The sequence below is a fragment of the Mchenga conophoros genome, linkage group LG22, assembly GCF_057382185.1.
Source record: "Mchenga conophoros isolate Kocher_MC1m ecotype Shallow Benthic linkage group LG22, M_conophoros_male_GT1.1, whole genome shotgun sequence".
NCBI lineage: Eukaryota > Metazoa > Chordata > Actinopteri > Cichliformes > Cichlidae > Mchenga > Mchenga conophoros.
Window position 1 is genome coordinate 28,189,892 of NC_140546.1, and position 25,741 is coordinate 28,215,632.

Below are 25,741 nucleotides of genomic sequence, written 5' to 3' on the forward strand. Positions count from 1 at the left end.
TTTAGCGACTTCTAGCGACTTTTAGGACAGCCAATAGCGATTTTCCTTACTGAGGAGTTTCCAACACTGCGTTAACGTCAAAGATCTGGCTCTAAGAGCCATTTCGTTCGTGACCGACACATCACTAGAGCTTTGGGTTGCACTGCCAACTGCCCCGAGGTAAAGTGTTAACATTTCAGTGTCAAGATACTGTCAGGTAGAAGGAAGAGGCTCTTTTACAGCCAACCTGAGTTCCTCAGTTTTATGTCTCTTGATTTACAGACTTACACACATTCATCAAACAGCAACAAGGAAACAACCTCATACTGCTTTTAATTCATACTTGTCATCTTTAGTATGTGTTATTTTTCTCTGGTTTTTACCCTAATCCTGAATGCTGTGTAAAATCAGCCTGCGAGTGCTATAGAACGTAGATATGACACTAAGTCTACCTGATTATCTGTGGCTAACTTTAGCACAAGATTTATTAGACCTGCACCGTGAGTCGACATCTTTTTGCTGTAGCCTTAAGATTAATTGAGAGGCATTTCTGTGAGAAGGATTTCAAATAAAATGCCATCTAAATTTAATCTTTTACCCGTGTGAGTAACAAGCTAAGGATTCTGTAAAGAATATCAGACAAGCTGTATGAGCTTATACGGTCTGATCTGGTCTGACCTAGGAATGTTATCACTGCCACACCGCTTTTCCCTTATATGAACACTTGCTTAACAGCAGCTAAAAATCCAACTGTTATGTAAAAATGTTATGTAAATGTCATAACTGCAAAGCTGTTATGTGTCACATTCATTTTTAATTTTGCATCCAACAGTATGTGGGTCTATAAATCTTTCCTGTGTTCCAGACATTAGATATTCATGCTCCCTAGAGGCTTAAAACTAACTTTAACTAGCTAACTTATAACGCTTCTTATTTCTCGAGTGTTTCTCTGGCACATCAGAGTTTTCAAATATCATGGGAATTACAGTACTTAGTAGTTAATTCTTCTGCCACTCCACATTTCTTTGCATGTTGCTAGGAAAATGGGCAATAGAGCAGTTTATTGAAACATGTGCAAACATACATGCAGACCTTCCCAAAGTGTGGGGCCGCTCCCCCATTGCAGGGGGGCGCGGTATGAAAAGGGGAAAAAAAGCAAAAAAACAAGCTTAGACACTGGCAGCATAATGGACAGGTTTTTTTTACAGGGATCCCACACAAACGCAAAGCAGGAGATGAAGCATCGCTGAATATGTTTCCAAACCAACTTCATTCTAAGCCAAAGACTAGAAAATATGGTGAAGCATATCTTCCCTTTGGCTTCACCTGCACAAGTGCCGAGGTAGGTCTCCCCTACAGAATTGGACTTCCCTGCGTCGGGAGCAGCGCTGGGCTCTCCAAATCACAGACAAACAGTATCCCACATTCTTTTTAGTTCACAAACACTTCTTGTAATGACTAACTACTCCTGACATTTTGGAGATGTTAGCTCTTTATACAGTAAAGTTACAGTGGGATACAAATAACATCAGGCTGATCCTGCCACGATTTGTTCCCCCGGTTCAAATCCCGGACAAACAGTATCCCACAGCTGTTTATGTTTTTAAACCAATTTCCACAGAGAGGCATTTTTTGAAAAATGTATTGATAGCAATGTTGAATATTATTACACAGGAAAAAAAAAAACACGTAAAATAATCACACCGTGACGCCTCTGCCTTTCTAAATAGAGGGACAGTAAGTGTGTGTGTATATAAGCGTGTAAAACCTGAAGATAGAGACAAAATACTGCTAATCTGAATATCTGCCATTCTACAATTCATCTCACATAAACAATAACGTGGCGCACAGCGTGACATAAAAATAGGCACATACCTTTGACGTGTGACGAACTCTGTATTCCTCGCCCACACATAAACACAAAAAAGGAGTTTTAAAAAATCTCCGTTTTCGGTGATTGCAAATGCCGTTTACATGTGGATGAAACAGCTGCGTTTTCAAAAATACCCCTGTAGGTGTGCAGGTAGTGTAAAAAAGTTAGTAGTTTATTTTCTTACTACCTGTAATTTATTGCAGATTACTTGTATTTACTTACTTGTTTACTAAATGTTTGAGGTGTGAAATAAACGGCAATGGAGCAAAATATGGGTGTGTGGTTGGAAGATGTGTTAGTGCGCGAACATTTTTCTTGTAAAACAAAGGGGGGCCCAGCAAAAAAAGGTTTTTGAGCTTGAAAATCTGTGTTTTGTATAATCACGCACAGCCTGACAGCGAACAGATACATGCATCAGGTCCTGTGTTGGGTCTTTGCTGTTTTGTTCCTTCTTCTTAAGGTCATGGCTTTCACGTTTGCCTGCTGTAGGTACAGCCCCTTCTTCTTTTGTCCTCCACTTGTTCTGTTTCCTCAGTTTTTTTAAGGGCACACTGGAGTTTGGCTAACAGCTCTTTGGGAATCATCTTATTGGGACAAAAATACTATTGTATGCCTGTCACACTGTGTTATCTTTGGCATTTTTCATAGATGTCTCTAAAGAAATTGGAACAAATTATGTGTTTTTGTGGGAAAGGATTTGTAACAAAATGTGTCAAAATGTAAAAGTGGTTCTTTTCTAAGTTGTCTGTATTGACTGTACTAGTTCATCCTTTGAATTAGGTGCATTTTTAATGCTTGAATGATACATAGGTCGATATTAAGAGGCTGAACAATTTTTTTTTAAAAGAACATTCCTCTGAAGTCTTTCCTCTGAGAAAGACTTTCTAAAGGCCTGGAAAAAAGTTTCTCAAGACCACTTGAAAAAAATGAAAAAGTCTCATCTCCAAAAGTTGATTCTGTTCATCTGGATGTAGCATTTTGTGGGAGAAACGCTACATCACTCATCCAAGTGACTTCTTCAGTCTCTGCTGACTGCAGGTTCTCCAATATTCTAAACAGTAGATTTGCATAATGACCGAAACCAACCCACTGAAGGCTGGTTTTGTCACTACTCAGGGATGAAAATGCTTATGAGCCCCTGAAAGGAGACCCAGGAGGTGGTTACAGGAAGAGGGTGATAGATTGTCTGGTCTGAAGCAGTTAGACCAAGACAAGGCTATTGACCGGACCTCATACCACAGGCTGTACTCAGGGGAGTCTACACAAAGTCTGTATGGTTTACTGAAGATACATAAACAGGGTGCACCTTTAAGACCGATTGTCTGCATGATCAATTCCGTCACCTATAACATCTCCGAGTTTTTGGCTTCAATCCTCTACCAGGTAGGCAGCTCTGAACACCACGTCCAGAACACTTTGGATTTTGTTGAGAAGGTGAGAGACGTCATTATGGAAGCAGATGAAACCATGGTCTCATATGACGTTACATCTCTCTTCACTTGCATCCCAAGCGTTGGAGGTAGTGCGTAAGAGATTACAGGATGACACCAACCTCAACAACAGGACCACTTTCAGCATCGACCAAGTGTGTTTGCTTTTGGAGCTGTGTCTTCATTCCACCTACTTCTCATACAAGGGTCAGTTCTACAGGCAGAAACATGGGTGTGCCATGGGCTCCCCAGTTTCACCCATCGTGGCCAATTTGTACATGGAAGAAGTAGAAAAGAGGGCTTTGCTATCCTACCCTGGAACACCACCAAGCCATTGGTTCAGATATGTGGATGACACCTGGGTGAAAATCAGGTCTCAGGACGTTCCACATTTTACGGATCACATTAACTCGGTGGACCAACACATCACGTTCACCAGGGAGGATATGAAAAATGGCAAGTTGGCCTTCTTAGACTGTGCGATTTCCATCAGTAATGGGGGAGTGGTTATCCCAGCTGGACGTTTGTCAAAGCTGGGATGGCGCCAAAAGAAAGCTCCAGCCAATCCAGCAGAGAAGGACAACTGCTGCCTAAGCGAAAACCTGTAGTGATCCCGTATGTGTCAGGAGTATCGGAGCAGTTGAGACGCATTTTTTCTAAACACCGGGTCTCTGTGGCTTTTAAACCCCAAAACACGCTGCGCCAAAAATTGGTCCACCCCAAGGATCGGGTCCCCGACACAAACAGAGTAACATAGTGTACGCTGTTAAGTGCCAGGAGGATTGCCAGGATTTATACATCGGGGAAACCAAACAACCTCTGGTGAAGCGGATGGCACAACACAGAAGAGCTACCTCGTCAGGCCAGGACTCTGCAGTCTATTTACACCTACAGGCCAGTGGACACTCTTTCAAGGATGAGGATGTACACATCCTGGACAGGGAGGAACGCTGGTTTGAGCGCGGAGTCAAGGAGGCCATTTACGTGAAAAGGGAAAGACCATCTCTGAATCGAGGAAGGGGCCTAAGGGTACATCTTTCGCCATCTTACAATGCTGTGATTGCAGCCATTCCCCAACTCTCTGTGAATGGTACTCGTGGCCATTGATCAGTGGTCTTTGATCAGTGGTTGTTGATCAGTGGTCATGAGAATTTGCATAATTAAGATTAATGAACTGACCTCCCAGCCCATTGTTCCTTCAGTGGGCTGGTTTCAGTCATTATGCAAATGTACTGTTTATAGGATTGGGGAAACCTGCAGTCAGCTGAGACTGAAGAAGTCACTTGGATGAGTGACGAAACGTTTCTCCCACAAAACGCTACGTCCAGATGAACAGAATCAACTTTTGGAGATTTACTTACCTGGATGATTGAGCATGCATCAAGACGAAAAAGTCTCATATAACAAAATGAGGGGTGTCTCAAGACTTTTGCATATTAGTGTATCTAAGAAGTTTCATAGTTTGCGATTCACTGATGGAAACCACAAAATGACAAGCTTAGTGGGTTTTGTGATCAACTAAGCTTTATTTGTCATCACTTCTATTTTTAGGTGAAATTACTTGATAGTGGATCGATCACACCATTTTCCCCCAGGCTTACATGCTCCGTCTTAATTGCTATGAGTTGTCATAGTGGTATATTAATATGCTTACATTATTATCCCTTCTCTTAATTGCTTATCCAGTTCAGGGTCACAAGGGGGATAAAGCATGAAAAGAACATCATATCCTGTTAAAAAGATCAAAAAGAGCCTGAACCTTTCTGGTAGAAAAGCAAGAACAGACTTGCACAGGTCTGGATTAGATTAGATAAGGTTTGGACCATTTTAATACAGTATCTTCATTTACTCTATTTTCAGATCAGTTACCAGAGTATTGAGTCATCAGATCCAGGTATTAATGTGCCAGGTCCTCGCCGTACAGTGTCCAAGCTGAGAAATGAGACCTACCACATGTTCTCCGGCCTCCATCCTGGAACCACCTACCTGGTGTCTGTCCGGGCCAGAACTGCCAAGGGCTTTGGCCAGACTGCACTCACTGAGATCACCACCAACATTTCTGGTGAGTCTTTGCACTGACTGCTGTATGTGTGTCTACATGTGCGTAAGAGATTTTCTCTTGACTGGTATTTAATGATAAATTCAGATTTTCAGTGGCTGTAACAGGACAAGTCTAAAGAAAAAAAAACATGTTTTTTTTAATGATAGGAGACTATGTCATGATATGTAATTCCCTCCCTTTGAAGAGCTTTGGTTGAATTGCACATTTAATTTTAAACTGTACAAATTATTTTCATTCTGTACACCTTTCAGATGCACACTGGCTTAGTTTGATAGAATAACAGCAGCGCAAATTATAGCCCAGTACAAATGTTCAGCTTGAATGGTTTGGGTGAAAACAGCTTTGTTCACATCACCACGGCCTGCGTTTTCCATTCAAAGGACACGCAGCTGTTCAGAAATTAGAGAAGCGGTGTTTGTCAGGGAAGAGGTTACCGCTATGGATCTCAAGATTCTGTTCTGTCTGTGGGGATTGTGAAACACTCCCCCCCCTGATTGGTGTCTGCAGGCCATTTTCACTAATGGTGTTTACTCTGATGAAACATCACTTGCTATTGTTGTGTCTCCCTCATACAGCACGTGGGGGGTAAATGGAGTGTGTGGATGATTTAGATTCATTCAGGAATCCACACAAAAGCAGTTAAAGGAAATAAAGCTTCCTCAAAAGGTCTGCAGTTATTGCGTTTTCCTTCTTTCTGGAGATGTATCTGTATAAAATCTCCTGATGCAGGCTTTAATAATGTTTCAGGCTTCTTCTTGTTAAAATGATCTGATTATGTTAATCCGAACAGCAAAACAAAAAGACATTTTCTTCTGTCAAATTACATATTGAGCTCCTAAAAACAATTAACTGTGTGCCAAATCTAGAACTAAACAAGACTGTTTAGCTAATGATGTTGACTTTTTGTGTGACAGCAGTGTATTTCAAGGTCTAGGTAGCAAGTCAGATAATTAGGTAGTATTTCTGAAACAGCTTGAGGGCTGCAGCGGTCAGCGATGGGACCTCACGACAGATCATGGTCCAACAACAGGATGGTTAGAAATGTTCCAGAACAAACTGATCTATGCAGGATCTTTATCCAGAGATGGAAAACTGCACCCCCGCAGGTCCTGGCAGCACACAAAGTCTGAACTGGACATATTGTTTAGGTTATTAGAAAGTGCTTTAACTTCTATTTTTTTGTCACCCTTATTTTTGCCACATTTTTCCACCTCTGCCAAGGAGAATATGTTTTTGGCAGTGTTTGCACGTGTGTCATTCAAAGTTTTTGAAAGAATTCTGATAAAACTTTGTAGGGGTGTAGAGTGGGGTCATGTTAACAATTCATTAAAATTTGGCTTGCATGCACTGAGGTCTTCAAGGTCAACTTAATGATTCATTGGTCAAAAACTGGCAAAAAACCTCATAACTTAACTAACTATGATTCTTACAAGTGTGATTGTGTATAGTCAAAATAAAATACTGCATACAGATTTAAAATATGTCTCATTTACCTCTGACCTCTCCTTCAAGATCAAATAAGGTCAACATTTTATTAAATGTCTTTTATCTTTAAAACTGCTTAGAATTGTCAACATTTAGGAAATGATAACGGTATAGGAGGATTCTAAATATCACGTTACAGTTTGTCACATTTGACCTCTGATGTCAATTTAATATTTCACATCTGCCTTCCTTTCAAGTTGACCCCAAAATACGTTGTATCTAAAAGAAAGTATTGTCAAAACAAAGAGAACGATGTGCCTCGTTAGCTGCCAGCATGTAAAAGACAGCGAGCGGCCTTGGCACAGGTTTGCATTCTGAGTGTTTCTTCTTGAATTTGTTTCTGCACTTTTTGTTACATTTGTGTTTCATAACTTATTTCAAACAAACAAATGTAAGTTACAAAAGATTAATTTCCTTGACTGTGTCTTAACATTACACTGAAAACAGAGCAAAGCATAAGAGTTTGGATTGTTCAGCGAAGGAGTATAGCAACGAATTTTATGAAACAGTCTTTGCAAAAAGTGGAAATTGTGACATTCGCTGTTGTACTGAACTTTTCTGCATACTATAGTCCATTGCAGTCTTTTTCCAGTTTGTTGCACTTACATTATGTGCATTCTAAATCCTACCAAATCCTACCCAAACGTGTCCTGCTTGATAAACCACAAGGAAATTATAAATAATGGCGAGACGTGCCATTATATTTACTGCACCTCTCTTAGTTTGCATCCAAATATCAAATATAAATGTAACATTTCACTTTTACATGACTTTGTTGCAAGTTGACCCCAAAATATGTCATATCTTTAAAAAACAGTACTGTCAAGAGAACACGAATGTATCCATATACACTCAAAATTAAGTTAAAAAGCCTGCTTTTTGTACTTTTTACTCCACTACAAACTCCTTAAAGTATTTTCTTAAAAAGAACAAAGAAAATAAAATGAAACTATACAAAATACAACACTATTCCTTTAAAGTCACTACTGCCCAGAGAGTGAGTTGCCTTGCGGAGGGTTGCGCTCTCTGAGTGCTTCTTGTTAACTTCAGAATTTGGGAAAGTCAAACATGTTTATGGTTGTTCTGAACAGCCTAATGCAGAGTCGAAAACCTGCTTTTGAGGGGACACATTACTGTTTAATTTTGGGGTTAAAGGCGCACATTTTCAGGAAGACTGAATGACTTTTGGATTGTCTAGTGCGGTATAGGTGTCCCGTATTTGTGAAAAAGTCACTCTAGATCCAACCTTGAGCTATTGCAGTGCACTTTCAATTCAATTCAATTCAATTTTATTTATATAGCGCCAAATCACAACAAAAGTTGCCTTAAGGCGCTTCATAGATACAGAGAAAAACCCAACAATCATATGACCCCCTATGAGCAAGCACTTTGGCGACAGTGGGAAGGAAAAACTCCCTTTTAACAGGAAGAAACCTCCAGAAGAACCAGGCTCAGGGAGGGGCGGGGCCATCTGCTGCGACCGGTTGGGGTGAGAGAAGGAAGACAGGATAAAAGACATGCATTCAAATTTTGAATGTAACTCCTTTACATTAAAAACATTAAATATTATACATTAAAGTAATAGAATCAGTGCATTCAAGTAAAATATAAAAAAATGCTCATTTTTAAAGTTTTATTAATTAGTTCTTTTATGGTTTAATGGTTTACAGCAGTTTCTCTTTTTAAAGTTGTTGCTTCTTTTCCTTTTCATTTCTCCTCTGATTCAAGTGTGCTTGTTTCATGTCTATTTATTATTACTGTCTCCTAAAGCAGACAATGACATAACTTTATCCCTAGGCACGCAGAATATATTGAACATTTTGATTTTAGTCTAGTGTTTTCTGATGCCGAACAGGGAGATTGGTGGATTGTAAACGTTATTGTCTTAATAAAAATACCTTTTGGTTCTGCTGGATCTTGGTGCTTTTTATATTCCAGGAGAATTCTTTGACCCCCACACTGTATGTAATACAGCATCCATCTCTATTATCTGTACCTGTTCCATTCGGTTTAGAAAGTGGCTTATGTGGGCTTGCAGATGTCAGAGTGTACAATTAAATCTATAGTATCACATGCTCCCACCTGGCTGCGCTGTCACGAGCTCTGGGCAGCCAGCTCCTGTTCCAGTTTAGTACCACACATGCAAGTGTAATGCTGTACTCGTTAGTTTTTTCATTATTCATTGGCTTTAACCACCTAACACACACTGGCTCAAACACTCCTGAGCACGACTGCATATAATGCAGACCTCAGATGTTTGCGTGCAAGCATGAGTGTGTGTTTTTTCGGATGACAGGTTACACAAGCAGGTTTTTACGACGGGCATTAATGCCTTGCCTCAGCAGAAACATTTTCCACTTCCATTACAGAAACCTTTTTGTTTTGGCTTATCTGTTGTACCAGGATAACCATTTGCTTCACTACGTACTCCAATTAATTCACTCCCTGTAGTAAACAGAGATGGGAACACTCAACCCCTTTGTCCCCAGAGCTTTGCTGAGGTTGTGCAGCATTGAGATCTGTCCTAATTATATTATAAGAGCCTCTTATTTTCTCTGTAGTTGGCTGCTGTTACTAGTCATCATCAGTCAATGGCACTGTGTGGGAGGCCTGCACACACTAGTACGCTGGGGACAAGATGGTACACTCTTATCTTTTAATGTAGGGGAGAAAACATTACTAAAATATCGAGCAGTGGAGCCACGTGTCTGTTGAAGCTCCCAAATCTAAGCAAAGTATATTTCATCTTTGCAAAAAGAGTACGGAAAATCGTCCTGCTCTTTTTCTACACATGTTAGCCCTTTTTTGACACATTTTTTTCCCACTTTTCTTTCTGCCCTCAGCTCCGGTGTTTGACTATGAAGACATCCCTTCTCCACTGAGTGAGTCGGAGAGCACCATCACCGTGCTGCTGCGCCCAGCCCTGGGGAGAGGGGCTCCTGTCAGGTACAATGCATGCTTCACTCCTACACCGACATTCATTTGGTGCTCTTCCAGGCTCTGATATTTATAGCTGCAGTAAAAGCGAGCTCTGTGAAGCACTAGAAAATTGTTCTTTAGTCTTGAAGCATAGCAGACACCATTTCAAGTAAAATGCATGAAGTCCCAGAAAGTGGGTCTTCACAGAAACATGATGATTTTGCAAAGTTCACAAAGCGTTCAAAATTAAATGCAAGCCATTAATATTAGGTTTCCTCATTAATGTTTGCCCAGTGGTCAAGGACATCGGAACGTTATGATGTGTTGGCAGTAGCAACAGGAAAAAGGGAATAAAAAATGGGCCGTTATTCCGTCCTGAAGCCTAATTCACCATTTCACACAGCTTTAGAATGACGCACCATGTCAACCTATCGTATGCTGACTGTTAGACATTGTGTCACCATAATAGGCCCTTGCCCCTGCCCCCGGTCCAATTTCAATTTTTTCTCAAAACCTGAGGTTTTCTCAGGTTTTGAGAAAAAATTGAAGCACCAGGCTTTCAACTAGAAAAGCGCATCCAATCCTTCATGGAGTGCATGTCTCTGGGAGAGATATAACAGTGCAATAGAAAAATATTCATCACATGGTGAGGTTCTGTTAAAGCCAAGCAAGAGAATGTCGTGACAATATTGCTTCTTCATTGTGGCCATGAGTAGTAAAAACATTTTTTCATAACTGAAATTAATAATCAAACAAACACAGTTTGGTAAATGGTGACTGCTGATATACAATTTGGGACATATCTTTCAATTCAATTGTATTTATATAGCGCCAAATCACAACAACAGTCACCTCAATGTGCTTTATATTGTAAGGTAGACCCTACAATAATACATACAGAGAAAACCCCAACAATCATATGAGCCCCTATGAGTAAGCACCTTGGTGACAGTGGGAAGGAAAAACTCCCTTTTAACAGGAAGAACCTCTGGCAGAAACAGGCTCAGGGAGGGGCGGCTATCAGCCAAAATTCATTCATTTTCCTGTCTGGAGTAAATGGACTTGTTCTTATATAGCGCTTTTCTACTCTTCTGATCACTGAAAGCACTTTACACAACTTGTGCATTCACCCATTGTTCTAAGTGCTTTTTAAGTAGCATTCACACCCCGATGGATGCATCGGAGAGCAATTTGGGGTTAATATCTTGCCCAAGAATATTTGGCATTGAGGGAAACCAAGAATCGAACCACCAACCTTCCAATCAGTAGATGACCTGCTCTACCGCCTGAGCTACAGCCATACTTTACACAGTAGTCAGACTTTTTTGGAACCAGGGTTGGGGAGTCACATGCTCATGCGCTTTCACTAGCTTATGAGCTACTCAAAGGATCTAGTTAGCACCTGTTAGCTAAAGCAACAGCAACTAAAGTAATCCTTTTACTCTAAATAAACACTTGCGTTTGGAGCCTTACAGACCTGCATATGATACCTACTTACCATGCAGTCTTTTTAAAGTTTAGCATGAGTTCTCTGGATGACTAATCATGCTACTTTTGCATATAATTACTGCTTGTACTTTCTTTACTTTCACCTGGTAGGCTGATTTGGAAAGAGTTAACTGGCAGAGCGCGGATGAAAAACATAAAAAAACATTGATGAAAATTGTTAAAACAAAACATCACATAATTAGAAGTGGTGTTATTCAATAAATATACATATCCAATAAAGATCAATTATAATAAAAAATAGCTGAAATTCAATAATAGCGAGTTTTTCTTGTATTTTGATATAATTTATGAATTTGGGTTTCAGTTGGGTGAAATCTTCAAATGAACACTGTAGTCCAAACTGTTTAATTTAAAAAAATAAATCATGAACACTGTAGATGGCATAGTCAAATCTGTGTGTATATGAAGTTCAACATTAATGAGTTAAAAGCAACAATTTATTGGAGGTAAATTACAAAAAGTAAACAATGCCAATGAAATAATTAACAAAGAAACCAGAAATATTAAACAAGACAACTGAAAACAATGGCCACACATTACAGGATTTCAAAAGGAAACATAACATGAAGTAATATCAGGTAAAAGTCAATTTATAAAAACTTGTTTTAAGAAGGAATTTAAAGGTCACTGGCTCTGTGGGCCTGAATCTCCTCAGCCAGATCATTCCAAAGTTAATCCATTTTATGTATCGAAAACTCTGGAGTAATATTACTTTTCCGACTGGATATATGATGATGATGCTACAATTTAAGGACAAGGGCAACAAACACAGTGTGATCTGAATGGTATGTTCCTGGCATTATGACTATTGACAGCGATATTATATACTATTAGAATGATATTTAAATGATAGGTTTTTGGGGCACTAAGGTCCACATTGTCCTGTCCCAGTGCCTACCAGGTAGTGGTGGTGGAAGAGGATGGGTCCCGTCATGTGAAGAGGAGGGAGCTGGGTACCGTGGACTGTTTCCCTACTCCAAATTCCCACAACGAGGCTCAGGCCAAAGGGGCTCCACATTACTACACAGCTGAGCTGGCTCCCAGCAGTCTGCCGGAGGCCACGCCTTTCACAGTGGGTGATAATCACACCTACAATGGCTACTGGAACAGTCCTTTGGACCCAACCAAGAACTACCTCATCTACTTCCAGGCCACCAGCAACTTCAGAGGGGTAAGAACCATTACAATGTCTTTTTTTCCTCTGCTACTCGGACACTATTTTGCAAAAAATATTCACTCACCTATCCAAATCATTGAATTCAGGTGTTTCAATCCCTTCCATGGCTACATGTAGACTCCATCTACAAATATTTGTGAAAGAATTTGTTGCTTTCAGGAGCTCTGTCAATTCCAGCATGGTACAGTGATAGCCACCTGCGCAATAAGCCATGAAATTTCCTCGCTACCAAAGATTCCAGCCTGTTCTCACTCCCAATGCGTAACACGTAACATCCCAACGATTTGTCATGTCCCACGGCATTCCTGAGAAACGCAAAAGGTGACCTTTCGCGTTTTTATGCTGCGTGCCGGGTTATGGGTGAAATCTAGTAGAATGACGGTCCCGCGGTAATACATGTTCCAGCTAGAGCAGGGCGATATGACCAAAAATATTTATCACGATATGCATTTGAAAATTTGCGATAACGATATAACTGACGATATAATTCCAACAAACACGGTAATAATGACGGCCCGCTAGCATGCTGTACCAAAAATAGTGCTTTGTTGTGTATCTGGCGGACGAAAGCTAAACCAGTGCCACACCACTGAAGTTGCAGCATTTTTACAAACCAATTCTGGTTCATCTGTTTCCTTCAACGATCCACTCTCGCCCTTCTCATTCTCCGTCGCTGCCGTGGTTTTTCCGCCATGTGCGTATGAAAACAAAAGCACTGCGCATGCGCGTTTTACCCATATTCTATCGCGATATTTCATTTTCTTATCGTTGCCCAACATTATACCGGTATTACCGTGAACGGTATAATGTGGCCCAGCCATAGTTCCAGCCATGTATTCCAGCCCGAACCCTAACCATGTCCCTATCCCTAACCGTAACCAGCTCTTTAACAACGTAAAATAGTGTTTTCCAAAGCAATTAAAGTAAAATGAATGAACATGTGTAGATTAATTCCAAACGGTTCTCACGTTTCCTCGTTTTTCCAATCTCGTCATTTAGGGACGTGTTGGGTGCCTGGAAGCGTAATATGTTGACGATTTATCACCTACCGTAAAATATTATGCTTTGGGAGCAAGAACGTGTGGCAGCCCATTGAATATTCCGCCGTCAACTGTTATTGGTATTGTAACAAAGAGCAAGTGATTAAGAACAACATCAACTCACAGCAGGGTCAGAGGATGCTGAGGAACATAGTGAGTAGTTGCCAACCTTCTGCAGAGGTCAGTCGCTATAGACTTCCAAACCTCACGTGGCCTTCAGATTAGCATAAGAACAGTGAGAGCAACGTAGAGAGCTGCATCCAAGCCTTACATCACCAAGTGCAATGTAAGGCACTAGTGTAAAGCACACCGAAACTGGACTCTAGAGAAGTGGAGATGTTCTTGTCTATGCATCTCTATCTGGCAATCTGATGGATGAGTCTGGGTTTGGCTGTTGTCAGGCAAACAGTACTTGTCTCACAGCATTGTGCCAAGTCTGAAGTTTTCTGGAGGAGGGGGCTTATGGTGTGCGGTTGCTTTTTGAGAAGTTGGCCTCTGCCTTAATTAAAATTAAAAGAACTCTTGATAATTCTAGATAAGAAGATATTTAGACAATTTTAAGCTCCTGGCTTAGTGGGAGAAGTTTGGGAATGGCCGCTTCCTCGTGCAATGACGACCAGTCCACAAAGCAAGGTCCATAAAGACATGGATGAGCGACTCCAGTGTGGAAGAACTTGACTGGCCTTGAGTCCTGACCTCAACCTAAAAGAACACTTTTGGGACGAATTAGAGCGGAGACTGCAAGACAGGCCTTCTTGTCCAATATCACAAATATTTCTCCGAAAGAGAGGTCAAAAAATTCCCATAATCATGCTCTTAAACCTTGTGGAAAGCCTTTCCAGAAGAGTTGAAGCTGATATAGCTGCAAAAGGTGGGCCATGATCACATTAAACCCAATGGATTAAGAATTGAATGCACTCAAGTTTATATGTGTGTGCAGGCAGATGAACAAATACTTTTGGAAATATAGTGCATAAAGCAAGGATTGGACTAAAACTGAATGAAAAGCAGACAGTGTTGAAAGGAAAAATTTGAAAGATATTCAGAAAGACTAGAAAACTATTGCTCAAAAGTACTTTAAAAATGTAAATAAAGTTTGGAAGCAGAATATAAAGAGGGGTGACTCAAGAATTTGGCACATTACTGTATGATCTGCTTTTTAGAAAGCCTAAATTAGCCCCTATTTTTAGACTTGTTAATCTTACATTATTTCTCATTGAAAATGGAAAGGCAAACCTTTTTCTGCCTAAAACACTTAAAGACATTACATGAGCAAAGTGGCTGAATTTTTTTACAAGATAATTACTTGTGGAATAGAGTTTGCACCTTTTCTTGTCATTAGTAATCTTTCAGTTGCCAGATTGCCTCATATTTAAGCTCTTTAAAAGTCAATTTTCTGTGGGGAAAAAAAGTCAAACACTCTCCCCCAGACTTAAAGTGATCGGAAAAGAAATTCCTCAAGCTATTGAAAAAATTACTGAAGCATTAACAAGGAAAGTGCTGGACAGCAGCCACAGAAACACTGAAAGCAAATGCTCTTTAAATCATTAGGCACATATGGCTGTTATGCATGCCCACCTGTCTCCACCATCTCAGCTATACGCTTGTCCAGCTATCTCAGTCCTCACAGGATGCAACCAGTGTTTGTCTCATTGGGTGGACCTCAAGAGCTTAAAAGAATAAATGAATACAGTCAGTGTCTGGTCCTGGTGAAAAACAAGATGTTGCCTGTCCAAGTGAAATCACTGATGTCAACAGTTAGCTGGTCTTTTGGCACAGCAGCTTTTAGAAATCCGAATATTATAATTCATCTTTGCACTTTTCTTTTTTGTCCTGCAAAATAAATATATATCTCAAGTCTGTTTTCTAAATTGTAGCTGTGTTTGGGCAGCTCTGAGAGAAAGAGGGAAAAAACCTAATTATTTTGACAATTACTCTGGATAAATTAGATGTACGGGGCATACTGTGGACCATGAGCTGCCATTGAATTGAAACTGTAATTGCTTTGGCAGATATGCTGTCAGTGGGGCTTGAAAGATGCATGACTGGTGTTGCCAGTTTATTGCGAAACACATAACCAGGAAACAAACACACTTTTCCAAGTGTTTTTTCCCCGTCTGTTATTTTTGTAGGAGCCACTTTAGAAAAATCTTGATTACTGCCAAAATATCTGTGACTTGAAACATGAAAACATCAGCATGCTGAGATCTCAGAATAGAATAGAATGGAGTAGAATAGAATAGCCGTTTATGGTCATGTACAACGAAATCTCCCCCTGTTAAATGTGTTTATGTGGGGTTACGTTTCACTTATACTGATATTTATATGGACAGATGTAGCCTTCTGGCTTAATCTGGCATATTTACATGGATATATGTTAACTAATATGTCCCTTTTAAATAAATACATTCAAAAAATTAAAAAAAATAGCTAGCATTGCTAAGCTAAAGGATGTATTTCTTTTTACATTTTTATTATCACTTTTGATCACTTCAGCAAATATTATTGCGCAAAAGAAAGGTTGGGAGCCTTTCTTTTCTAGACGGTGCTGACTTCAGTTTCTTGGTTAAATGTCAACTATACGTGTCTCCAGTTTATGCAAGCTATTACTCATTAGCTCTATATGTAACTTGCCTGCTAACCAGTCTGTTCCAAAAGTCATGCACTGTCAAGGAACCTCTGTGACGCCACTCTTTGACTGCCATCATTTTGTTATTGCAGTTTTAGTACTATTAATTATGCTGTTAAAACTGAAATAATCCTCTATTTCATTCTTGATTTTAACACATTATTAAGTACTACTAATAAGTCATATGAGAGTTATTATCCACAGTAAACAACCCGTGGGAGCTTGTAACTAATATAATTTTCTTTCAACCGTTAAAGCCTTTAGCACCTTTATGCTTATTTTTTGGGTTTTAGGATCAACATTCAGCACCATGTGTTTAGCATCAGGCATCTGTTTTCAGTTAAGAGATTTAATAAATTAATAAAGAGATTATAAAAATTAATGCATTAATAAATAAATAAATCAGTGTGCAAAGTTCAAATGTTATAGAAAACAAAAGTAACAACTATCCTATGAACACAGGGAAGCATATAATGGCTAAAGAAACAAATCGAGAACTAAATGGAGAGTAGATATTGAGATATATCAGGCTAAAACTGGATGGATTTATTTGCTTTTAATCTCAGAGTAGGTTAAGATTGGACTTAACCTATGCAGATTAAGATATGCAGGAGGCCAACGCCAGTGTATAAATGCATATACAGAGTCTGCATTGCTCTCCCATTATACCACAAGACCACCAGCTGACACTGAGTTTAGTATGCTCCAGAGTTTTCTTTATGTTAATGATATGTTATTAATAACATGGCTAACTTGGCAGAATACTTGTATCTTGCAAGCCAAATACATGTTTTTTGTCCACTAAGTATGAAGAAAAAGTGTTAGGGTCAGGGTCATCGCACATGATGACTTAGAGCTCATATCAATCAATTACTTTGCTTGCATGTTGTTTGCATTTTTGTTTCAGAAGACCTACATCCCATCTTGACAGAGGATAGGCTAACTCATGACATACTACCTTTCGCTGCTTTAATAACCCCTGGGAGGAAGTAAATATAACTTATCTGTCACTATAAAAGATGGAAGAAGATGAGAATCCACTTGAAACAAATTTCCAATTATAAAAGGCAATTTGGCAAACGTTTTAGGTGAAAGGGTCAGAATCCAATCTTGGAGCACAGATTAGCATAATTGCCCATAAAGGCTAATTTAGCTTCCTTAAATCTTAATTTGGAAACTTGCGCCTCTGTCTCTGGGACAGAGATGGCTGTTTTGGGAAGGAGTGGCTTCACATTGTGAAGGGGAGCAGAGGTTGCTCACATCACAGGGAGCTGTCATGCACTTGGAAATTTCAATTCTTTTCTCCACACAGCAGTGGTTTGGGCTGCATGTGTTTTACATTTTACACAAGGTGGTTGTTTTTAACAGAATGACTCATAATAAAGAAGCAATGTGATGTGTGTGAGTGTGTGTCTTTATGATTTACTCAGCTTTTTCTTTATCCACAGGAGACCAGAATAAACTGCATTCGGATTGCTCGCAAAGGTAAAACTTACATTTTCACATCAAATAAGCTATAATATCACACATTAGTTATCACTTCAGAATTACTTAAATAAAGAAATAATTATTTACAGCCATAAATGCTGTTTGATGTACTCCATGACATACATGGTCCCAGTGGTTGACCTCTAAAGACTTTGGTGAGCCTCTGGCTCTTTCTATGACGACATCCGTGGTTCCTAGAGATCGATAATAAGTGCATGTAGCCACTTTAAGGCCATCCATATGTTACGCAGCAGTGCTAATATACTCACTTCCCATTTCACCAGCACATCATAATCATCAGCTGCACATCAATAACTTTAATCTTCTGTTCTGCCACATCCCAAAGATGCTCTATTCAATTGAGATCTGGTGTTTGTGGAGGCCACTAGAGTACAGATAAGCGTAACTAATTGTCATGTCAACCCCAACCGGTCGCGGCAGATGGCCCCGCCCCTCCCTGAGCCTGGTTCTGCCAGAGGTTTCTTCCTTTTAAAAGGGAGTTTCTCCTTCCCACTGTCACCAAAGCGCTTGCTCATAGGGGGTCATATGATTGTTGGGGTTTTCTATGTATGTATTGTTGTAGGGTCTACCTTACAATATAAAGCACCTTGAGTGACTGTTGTTGTGCTTTGGCGCTGTATAAATATAATTGAGCTGAATGTTCAAGAAACCAGTATGAGATGATTAAAGCTTTGTGACATACCATGTCATGCTGTTGGAAGCAGCCATTAGAAGATGGGTGATGTGGTGATGAAGAGATGGACATCACTTGCAGTTCAGTTTAAGGTTATTTACAAATCAATTAAAATGTAATTTCAAGCTGTCCAATAATTACAAATATCAGATAAAACACTTAAAAATACAAATGTATCATTTCAAACATCATTATAATACTGTACGTTCTCAAAAATGTCCTAAAATTAGTTTAAAGATCTTACAGTACAATAATACTAATCAAGACACTGACACATGGAAATCGTATTGTGAATAAATTAGAAAGTATACTTTACATGTGACACTATAGTAGATTTTGAAAATGCCAGCCATGTAGAGTTCCTGTTCAGCTGTTCCTGAAGACAGAGAAAGATTTTTTTAATGAGCTCATTCTAGACGTGGACCTCTACAGGTCACAATAAAACTTGTACATATGAGTTTGTTTCTTTCCTTCAAGAAATGTTTTCCCTCTTATTTATGTGTGAAACGAATTGACAAATACTTTAGGACAAGATCTCAAAGTTTGTCTTGGGTACTACGTTATATATTACATAGGAATTGTTGCTGACCACCCCCTAAAGTTGCCGGCCCCTCCATTGAATCAATCAGTCACTTTAAAGAAAGATTATTATTGATTTCAAAATCTTATTTGGTTGTCATATGTATCTGTTTTCAGTGATATCAATTTTAATATCAGGAAATTAACTAGTCATATCATTCTTTTCTTTCTCTCTTTTTTGTCATACTTTTCAAGTAATCTATATTTGACAGCAAAATAGTAAAATAAAATGGGAAATTCTGTTTTTGGTGTGCCACCATTTTTAGTGGCCTCCATATGAAAACATTTCTGCACCCGTGCAGACACCAAGAGTCATCAGATTAGGCAACGTTTTTGCAATCTTCTCTCTCCCAAATTTCGTGAGCCAAATTGCAGCAACACCCCGTACAGTCTGCTGCTGTACTGATCAGCTTCAGGGTTTGGCTTGCTATGCACTCAGGTGCTTTTTTTTTTATTTTTTAACCTTGGTTATAATGAGCGGTTATTTGAGTTACTGTTGCTTTCCTATCTGCTCAAAGCGGTATGGCCATTGTCCTTGTCTCCTCCTAGAGAATTGCTGCTCACTGGATACGTTCTCTTTCTGCAAAAAATTCCAGTAGATCAGTAATATCTAGTGTGATTGCTGATCTAGTGGTCTAATAGACAGACTGGTCCACAACATTCAAGCCACTGTGTCTGGTGTCAGGCTGCATACATTCAGATTCACTTAAATCGCTTTTCTTCCCCACCATGATCGTGATCATGTATACATGCCTGAACATGTTGATTTGCTGTCTTATAATTGGCTGATATTTGTGTCAGCGAGCAGTTGTACCTATTTGTATTGAAGAATTCAGCAAATCATCTGAAAACCTTGTTTTTCTACTTCAGTGTGTCAGCTTTTGTACAAATTTATATCAAGTTGAAGCCAAACCATGTAAAGGAAATTAATTATTATTATTATTATTATTAAATTATTAATATTTGCAAATACACTATTTATGTATTTATGTTGCTCTTTATTTGCTCACACATACACAGTTATTTGTGGAATTCATCATTATGACTATAAGCAGTAAAAGTTAAAGCGGAAAATTATATCAGAAGCAGTTTATATAAACATTAGCAGCACCACTGAGGGGACTCAGAGGGTGCCAGTCATCTTTTTCTTATCACCATAATGTTGAATAAGTCAAAGTAAATCTCTAGGTAAACGTAACCACTACTACCACTACATCCTTTGTGCTTCAGTGGTGCAGGGTGCATGTCAGGGAGTTTGTCAGTTGTTCTGGATCAGGCTTAGGGTATTTGACACGGCCTTAGTGTTGCTTTGGGTGTTGCAGGGAGGAAGCTCTCTTGCCAATCTGCCCGCAGCCCCGAGACAGTGGAGAAAAGGTGAAGGCAAACATGCATCATTGTTCTCACTCAGTACCTCTTGAATCACTGACACTGACATTTTGGCTACCCCCCCTCTCCTTGGGCTTTGACGGCTTTGAAATCCACAGTGCAACAAGGTTCCCTCCCCCCACCCGCCCCTTGTGCCTGAGAGAGGAAGCGACCAGGAGTGTTTGCTTGACAGGCAGACACTGATAGAAGCCTTTCAGTTCAAACAATCAGGGGATGGGAGAGATACAGCAGGTGAAATTAACTTTTTCCAGCCTTCTTCCCTGCTGAATTATGCTTCAAGTTAGTAATGCTCTAGAGAACGGTGGCAGTTAAATTGCATTATCTTCCCTGTGAACTCTTTCATATGAGAAGTGACATTAAGACATCAAAGAATTCTGCCATACTATTGTCTGCCAGCTTGCCACAGAAGAGGTGGGTTGGAGGCATATTTTGTACTGTATTTGTGCATATATGACTGTGGTAGAGAACCTGCTGATATTACTAAACCTCTCTTGGAGGTCCCTGTAAGACCATTTCTGCAGGTTCTTATGTCACCAAGACACCAATTATAGGGTGTGTGTGTTTTTTTTTACCTCCTGGTGTTTTGGTGCTTTTCTCTTCTTTTTTTGTCCCCAGAAATATGCCATTGGCCAACTGTACAGAACAATAACATTTTCATTAAACATCAAGTTGTCTCAAGAAGACACCTTATTCTGTGACAAGAGGAGGTGTTTATTCACCTCAGCTCAGCCACAAGAAAGGCATGAATCTTACATTTAGAATGGAATCACATCACACCATAAATTCTTAAATAACTTTTTTTCTTATTTACCGCAGGTATCGAGAGACGCAGATCTTTTTTTAAAAACAACTTCTTCTTTTTTTTTTTTATCTGGCAGCTTCAAGTAATATGTGACCAGGAAAGTGTGTATTTTGTCACATGAGGGTCTCTGATTTTCTCCCTTTTTAAGCTGCTGCTGATGTTGTTTTGCTGTTAATGCAGAGTCGACACTTCCTACATCTCCTGATGATCTGCTTCAGCATTCAGTCTAATAACATTTGTCATTCTTCTGCTCTGGCTTCTTATTGGCTAACTTATTCCAATTTGTTCTATGCTGAATTTTCTTCCAGTCTGTATTAAGGCAATACAGTGTGTTGACACTATGCATAAGTGCTTTTCGTTCCCTCTCTGAGTTTATCTCCTGGAGATAAAAGTTCTTACTAACTGGTTGCGGTTCATTTTGCAATTATGTTTTTTCCCACTAATTGGAAGGTTGGTACTGTTGTACTGTTGTGATGTTTTCTAGTCACCGCCTCCAAGGGTTATGTTTTAGGTAGTGTCAGACAGTGTCATTCTGTCTGTCTTCAGAAAGTTTTAGTTGAATTCTGATAAAAAATTGTAGTGGCTGTAGAGTGGAGTCATGGTAACAATCCATTTAAACTTGACTTATATTCTTACAAGTGTGGTGGTTATTGTCAACATATAGAAAGTGCAGTACAAAGATTTTAAACAACATGTCACATCTGACCTTTGACCTCTCCTTTAAGGTCAACAGATTGATCTTAAGATATGCTATATAAAGATATTTTTCCTTAATGCCATTGTTTTTATTGGCAACATATGGAGAATGGTATATGGAGAGCTTAAATATCAAGTTACTTTGGGCCTCTGACATCCTCTTTAGGGTCAAATGAGGAAACAAATTTGATAAACTGTCTCTTATCTTTAACACAACGCTTAAAGTTCTGCTGCCTGTCTTTGTATTGGCAGCATTTAGGAAATGATAATGGTATATGAGGATTCTAAATATCACGTTATAGATTGTCACATTTGACCGCTGATGTGCAGAATGATGAATGATGTGCCTCGTTAGCTGCCCAGTATGTTAACGGAAGTGAGCTGCCTTGGCACAGGTTTGCACCCTGAGTGCTTCTTCTTAAATTTGTTTCTGCACTTTTTGTTACATTTTTGTTTCATAACTTATTTCCGACAAATAATGTAAGTTACAAAAGAAGAATTTCCTTGACTGTGTCTTAACATTGACTGAAAACAGAGCAAAGCACAAGAGTTTGGATAGTTCAGCGAAGGAGAATAGCAACGAATTTTATGAAAGCGTCTTTGCAAAAAGTGGAGACTGTGACATTTGCTGTTGTACTGAATTTACCTGCACGCTATAGTCCATTGCAGTCTTTTTCCAGTTTGTTGGATTTACATTATGTGCATACTAAATCCTAGCCAAATGCGTCCTTCCTGATAAACAGTAAACCGACACAAGGAAATTAGAAATGATGGCGAGACGTGCCATTTACTGCACCCATGGTTTTCTGTTGATGACCACTGCCATGAATTCAACCATGCTAGCCATTTTCTAAATATGCCTCTAAAGACAGAATGACTCACCCAGTGTGATTTGCGTGATTATGGCAAGTCTGTCAGGCTGCTGTATTCTCTGCCAGGAGCTATAGTCACCACCAATCCACAGCTTATCAAGCCAAACTCAGAATCCTGCCTCGCTGCAAACACCCCCACCGCACTCCACACACGCATACACACAAGTCTTTTCGGTAGAAGGCACTAACTTCAATTTGAAACATCTTTGCTTTGTTGAGCCTTTATCCTGCTCTGCCAAGCACGCTGAGACAGGCCCAGGACCCCGTGATGATTACATTTCTCTGTATTTTCTCTCATTCCCAACTCTATTTGTTTTCTCATCAGCAAGAGGTGGCTTGTTAATAATGAGCTTGCTGTCACGAGTGCAATAATACTTCTTTAATTCATTGATAGTTAATAACAATATTTCACCTTTTGATAAAACACCACAGGGAGCTCTGCTGATTCACGGAGAGAGAAGAATCCCGCTCTGTTGTCTAGCTCAGATGGCAGCACAGACAGACATGTGAATGTGACATATGGCTTGGAAGGAAATAGCAGCCTGATTGAGAGCTTGCATCAGCTCAGTGAGATAACCGACCCCGCATCCTTTCTCCCAAGCCAAGTATGTTTAGCTTCTCTTTGTAGAGAAGCTGAGTATTCACGACACTGATGTCAGCGCATGAGAACGCTGTTCAAGCCTTTCCAAATATCTTCTAGTAAGGGCTTTATTTTTGGGCAGCCTCTAGCGATTAAGTACAACAAGTCATTTGAATGGTGAGACACTGGCTTGCTTGTTTACGACCGTGCATGTTAGCCCGAGACAGTCTTGCATAACTTTGAACTTCCCTCAATACTCAGCTTTGCTTATATCAGCCTTTCGAATAGTTTCTTTAATCTTTCTAGCATGGCCATAATGTTTGAATACATAACTGAACATATTATATGAATTAGTTCATATTGGGCCATCTTTGAAGCATTTAATGCAGATTCTTTGAAGCTGTTCTCAGCAGGCTGCTCAACCAAAATTAATCTGAAATGCATACAATTAGGATAGGATGCCATATCAGGTAAATCTTGCTTTGCATTTCCCTCTAGCAACCCTCCATAATTAGATGATTTTTTTTTATGTGAAACACTACCCCAGTCATTAATCTAGATTCAATAAAGAGTGACGACTTTGTTTACTCAAATGTACTCTTTCACCTATAGAAGACGTACTGTTGAATTTTAAATCAAACAATGGCACAAAAAATGTGTCAACTCAAGTTAATTGCAGGGGCGGGAATATTATCCGTATGTGATGTTTTTCAGAAGCTGTCGAGTGAGAAAGACCCTAAGGAATCCATCTCTCTGTTATTTGAATCTTCTGAGCGTCATATTTGATAGCATGACATTTTCAAGAACAACTCCATCACCCTAACTAATACACAGAAAAGAGAAAGCTTTTATAAAGATATGGAGCAAAAAGATCAACAGCAACATTAAGTGCACGATCGCTTCTTATGTCAGCATACCGCAGCGCATGCACTCAAAAATTATTACCTGTTTTGTCACAACGTCAAAACAGGGAAATACAAATAAATGGACCTCCGCAGTATGTGCTCCCTTTCCACCTCTGAAGCATTAATGTTATCCTGTAAAATGTTATCTTTTCAAAATCCAAGAAAAAAATTAAAAAGTTAAAAATCTAATATTTCCATCTCATGAACAGAAATCTGCTACTCCGCGACTTTAGCTATACAACGTCATGTACCACACACCTTCATTTCCCATCCCTCCCTCACTCTGTGTTGTCATAACCCCTCCACCACCCCAACATCTCCCTGTAGGCTCTGCGAGATACTTTACTTATCACTTCCAGATTTGTAGCAAATTTGAGCTCAGAGCCAGAACAGTCCACTCCATCCTTCTGCTGTTATAAATCAGTCATTTCAAGCTTGAGTTGTATGAGTAAATTATGTTTTCTTGGTCATTGCGGTGAGTCAACATTTACGTTCTGTTTGTGATAATAATCCTGTGGTGTGCCAAAAATCAATACAAGATTCCAGCAGATTGAGAAAGCCAATTGTGTTTACAGTTTTGTTTGTTTATGGTAATGATCCAAAATCGATCCTTTATTGACACTGAATTACTAACTGTTGCGCGTGGAGTTTGCATTTAGAAATGAATAATCATTGATAGTGGAGGCTGTCTTTGTAACTTTCTCGCTTCCTCACCTGTCCATCACGACTAATTTGCAGCTGCTTGTAAGGATTCGAAGAGGGCTCTGGAGGTATCCCAGCATGCTGAGGACATGGGTCTGATCCTGGGAGCCTGCGCCGGCGGCCTCGTGGTCCTCATTCTACTGCTGGGGGCCATCGTCATTATCGTCAAGAAGGGGTGAGTGGCTGCGAAAATGTTTGTCTGCTGGCCAGTCGACATGAGATGGGTTAGAGCTTTTCACGGTTAAACATTTATGGTTTGAAGTCTTATTGTTCCTGCATAGGCCATCCAGAGGAGTAAATTTATCTCTATCCCACTTGGCAGCTAGGGTCTATTGAGGAAAGCATTTGGCAGTGAGAGTGAATTACAACCAGAGTTAGTGGAATGGTAGAGCATTAATCCTAAACTCTCCCACTGCTGCCTCAGCCGAGCTTTTGTGTTTCTCATCTCATCTTTTAATTTCAAGGTCTGCGTGTTGGCTGAACACATTCAAATGCAGCCTGTTCGCACTGGAATCGCTGGCTGCTTTCCACCTGCAAATTACCTCTGTCGTCGATCGCACCTGCAGTGTATTCTTCCTTTGCTCGCTGGGCAATAGTGGAACACTCATCTGAGTGTGAAATATTTCATCAAGGGGCATGTTATTCCATTGCCCACTCAATTACATGAGGCAAGCAGCTGTGAGGTGCCAGTGGATCGGCTAGTAATTGGTTAGGAAGGTTGTTTTTTTGCTTTTTTTTGTTGAGGCAGTGGGTAGGGGTGGGCTCCTCAGAGCCCTGAGGAATTTTCTTTGCTGTGAATAGAGGGAGAATGAATGGGGATGTCTGGAGGAAGGCGGTGACTGATAAGATTCACTGGGCCAATCTAGCCACCACAATAGAAACTAGACAGCCGCACGGGTGCAATGGGAGCAGACCTGTTTATATTTAGGCACAC

General features: G+C 39.8%; 1 protein-coding gene across 6 annotated transcripts in view; it reads left to right on the forward strand.

Annotated features, from left to right (window-relative positions):
• LOC146549654 (receptor-type tyrosine-protein phosphatase U-like) overlaps positions 1-25,741 on the forward strand; it is a 260,100-nt gene that overhangs the window by 181,758 nt on the left and 52,601 nt on the right. For all 6 annotated transcript variants that reach the window (XM_085262642.1, XM_085262637.1, XM_085262638.1 and 3 more), the window contains exons 10-14: positions 5,143-5,344; positions 9,673-9,775; positions 12,149-12,428; positions 17,552-17,588; positions 24,844-24,982. In XM_085262642.1, coding sequence (XP_085118768.1) covers positions 5,143-5,344; positions 9,673-9,775; positions 12,149-12,428; positions 17,552-17,588; positions 24,844-24,982 — 761 coding nt within the window. The remainder of the gene's footprint in view (positions 1-5,142; positions 5,345-9,672; positions 9,776-12,148; positions 12,429-17,551; positions 17,589-24,843; positions 24,983-25,741) is intronic.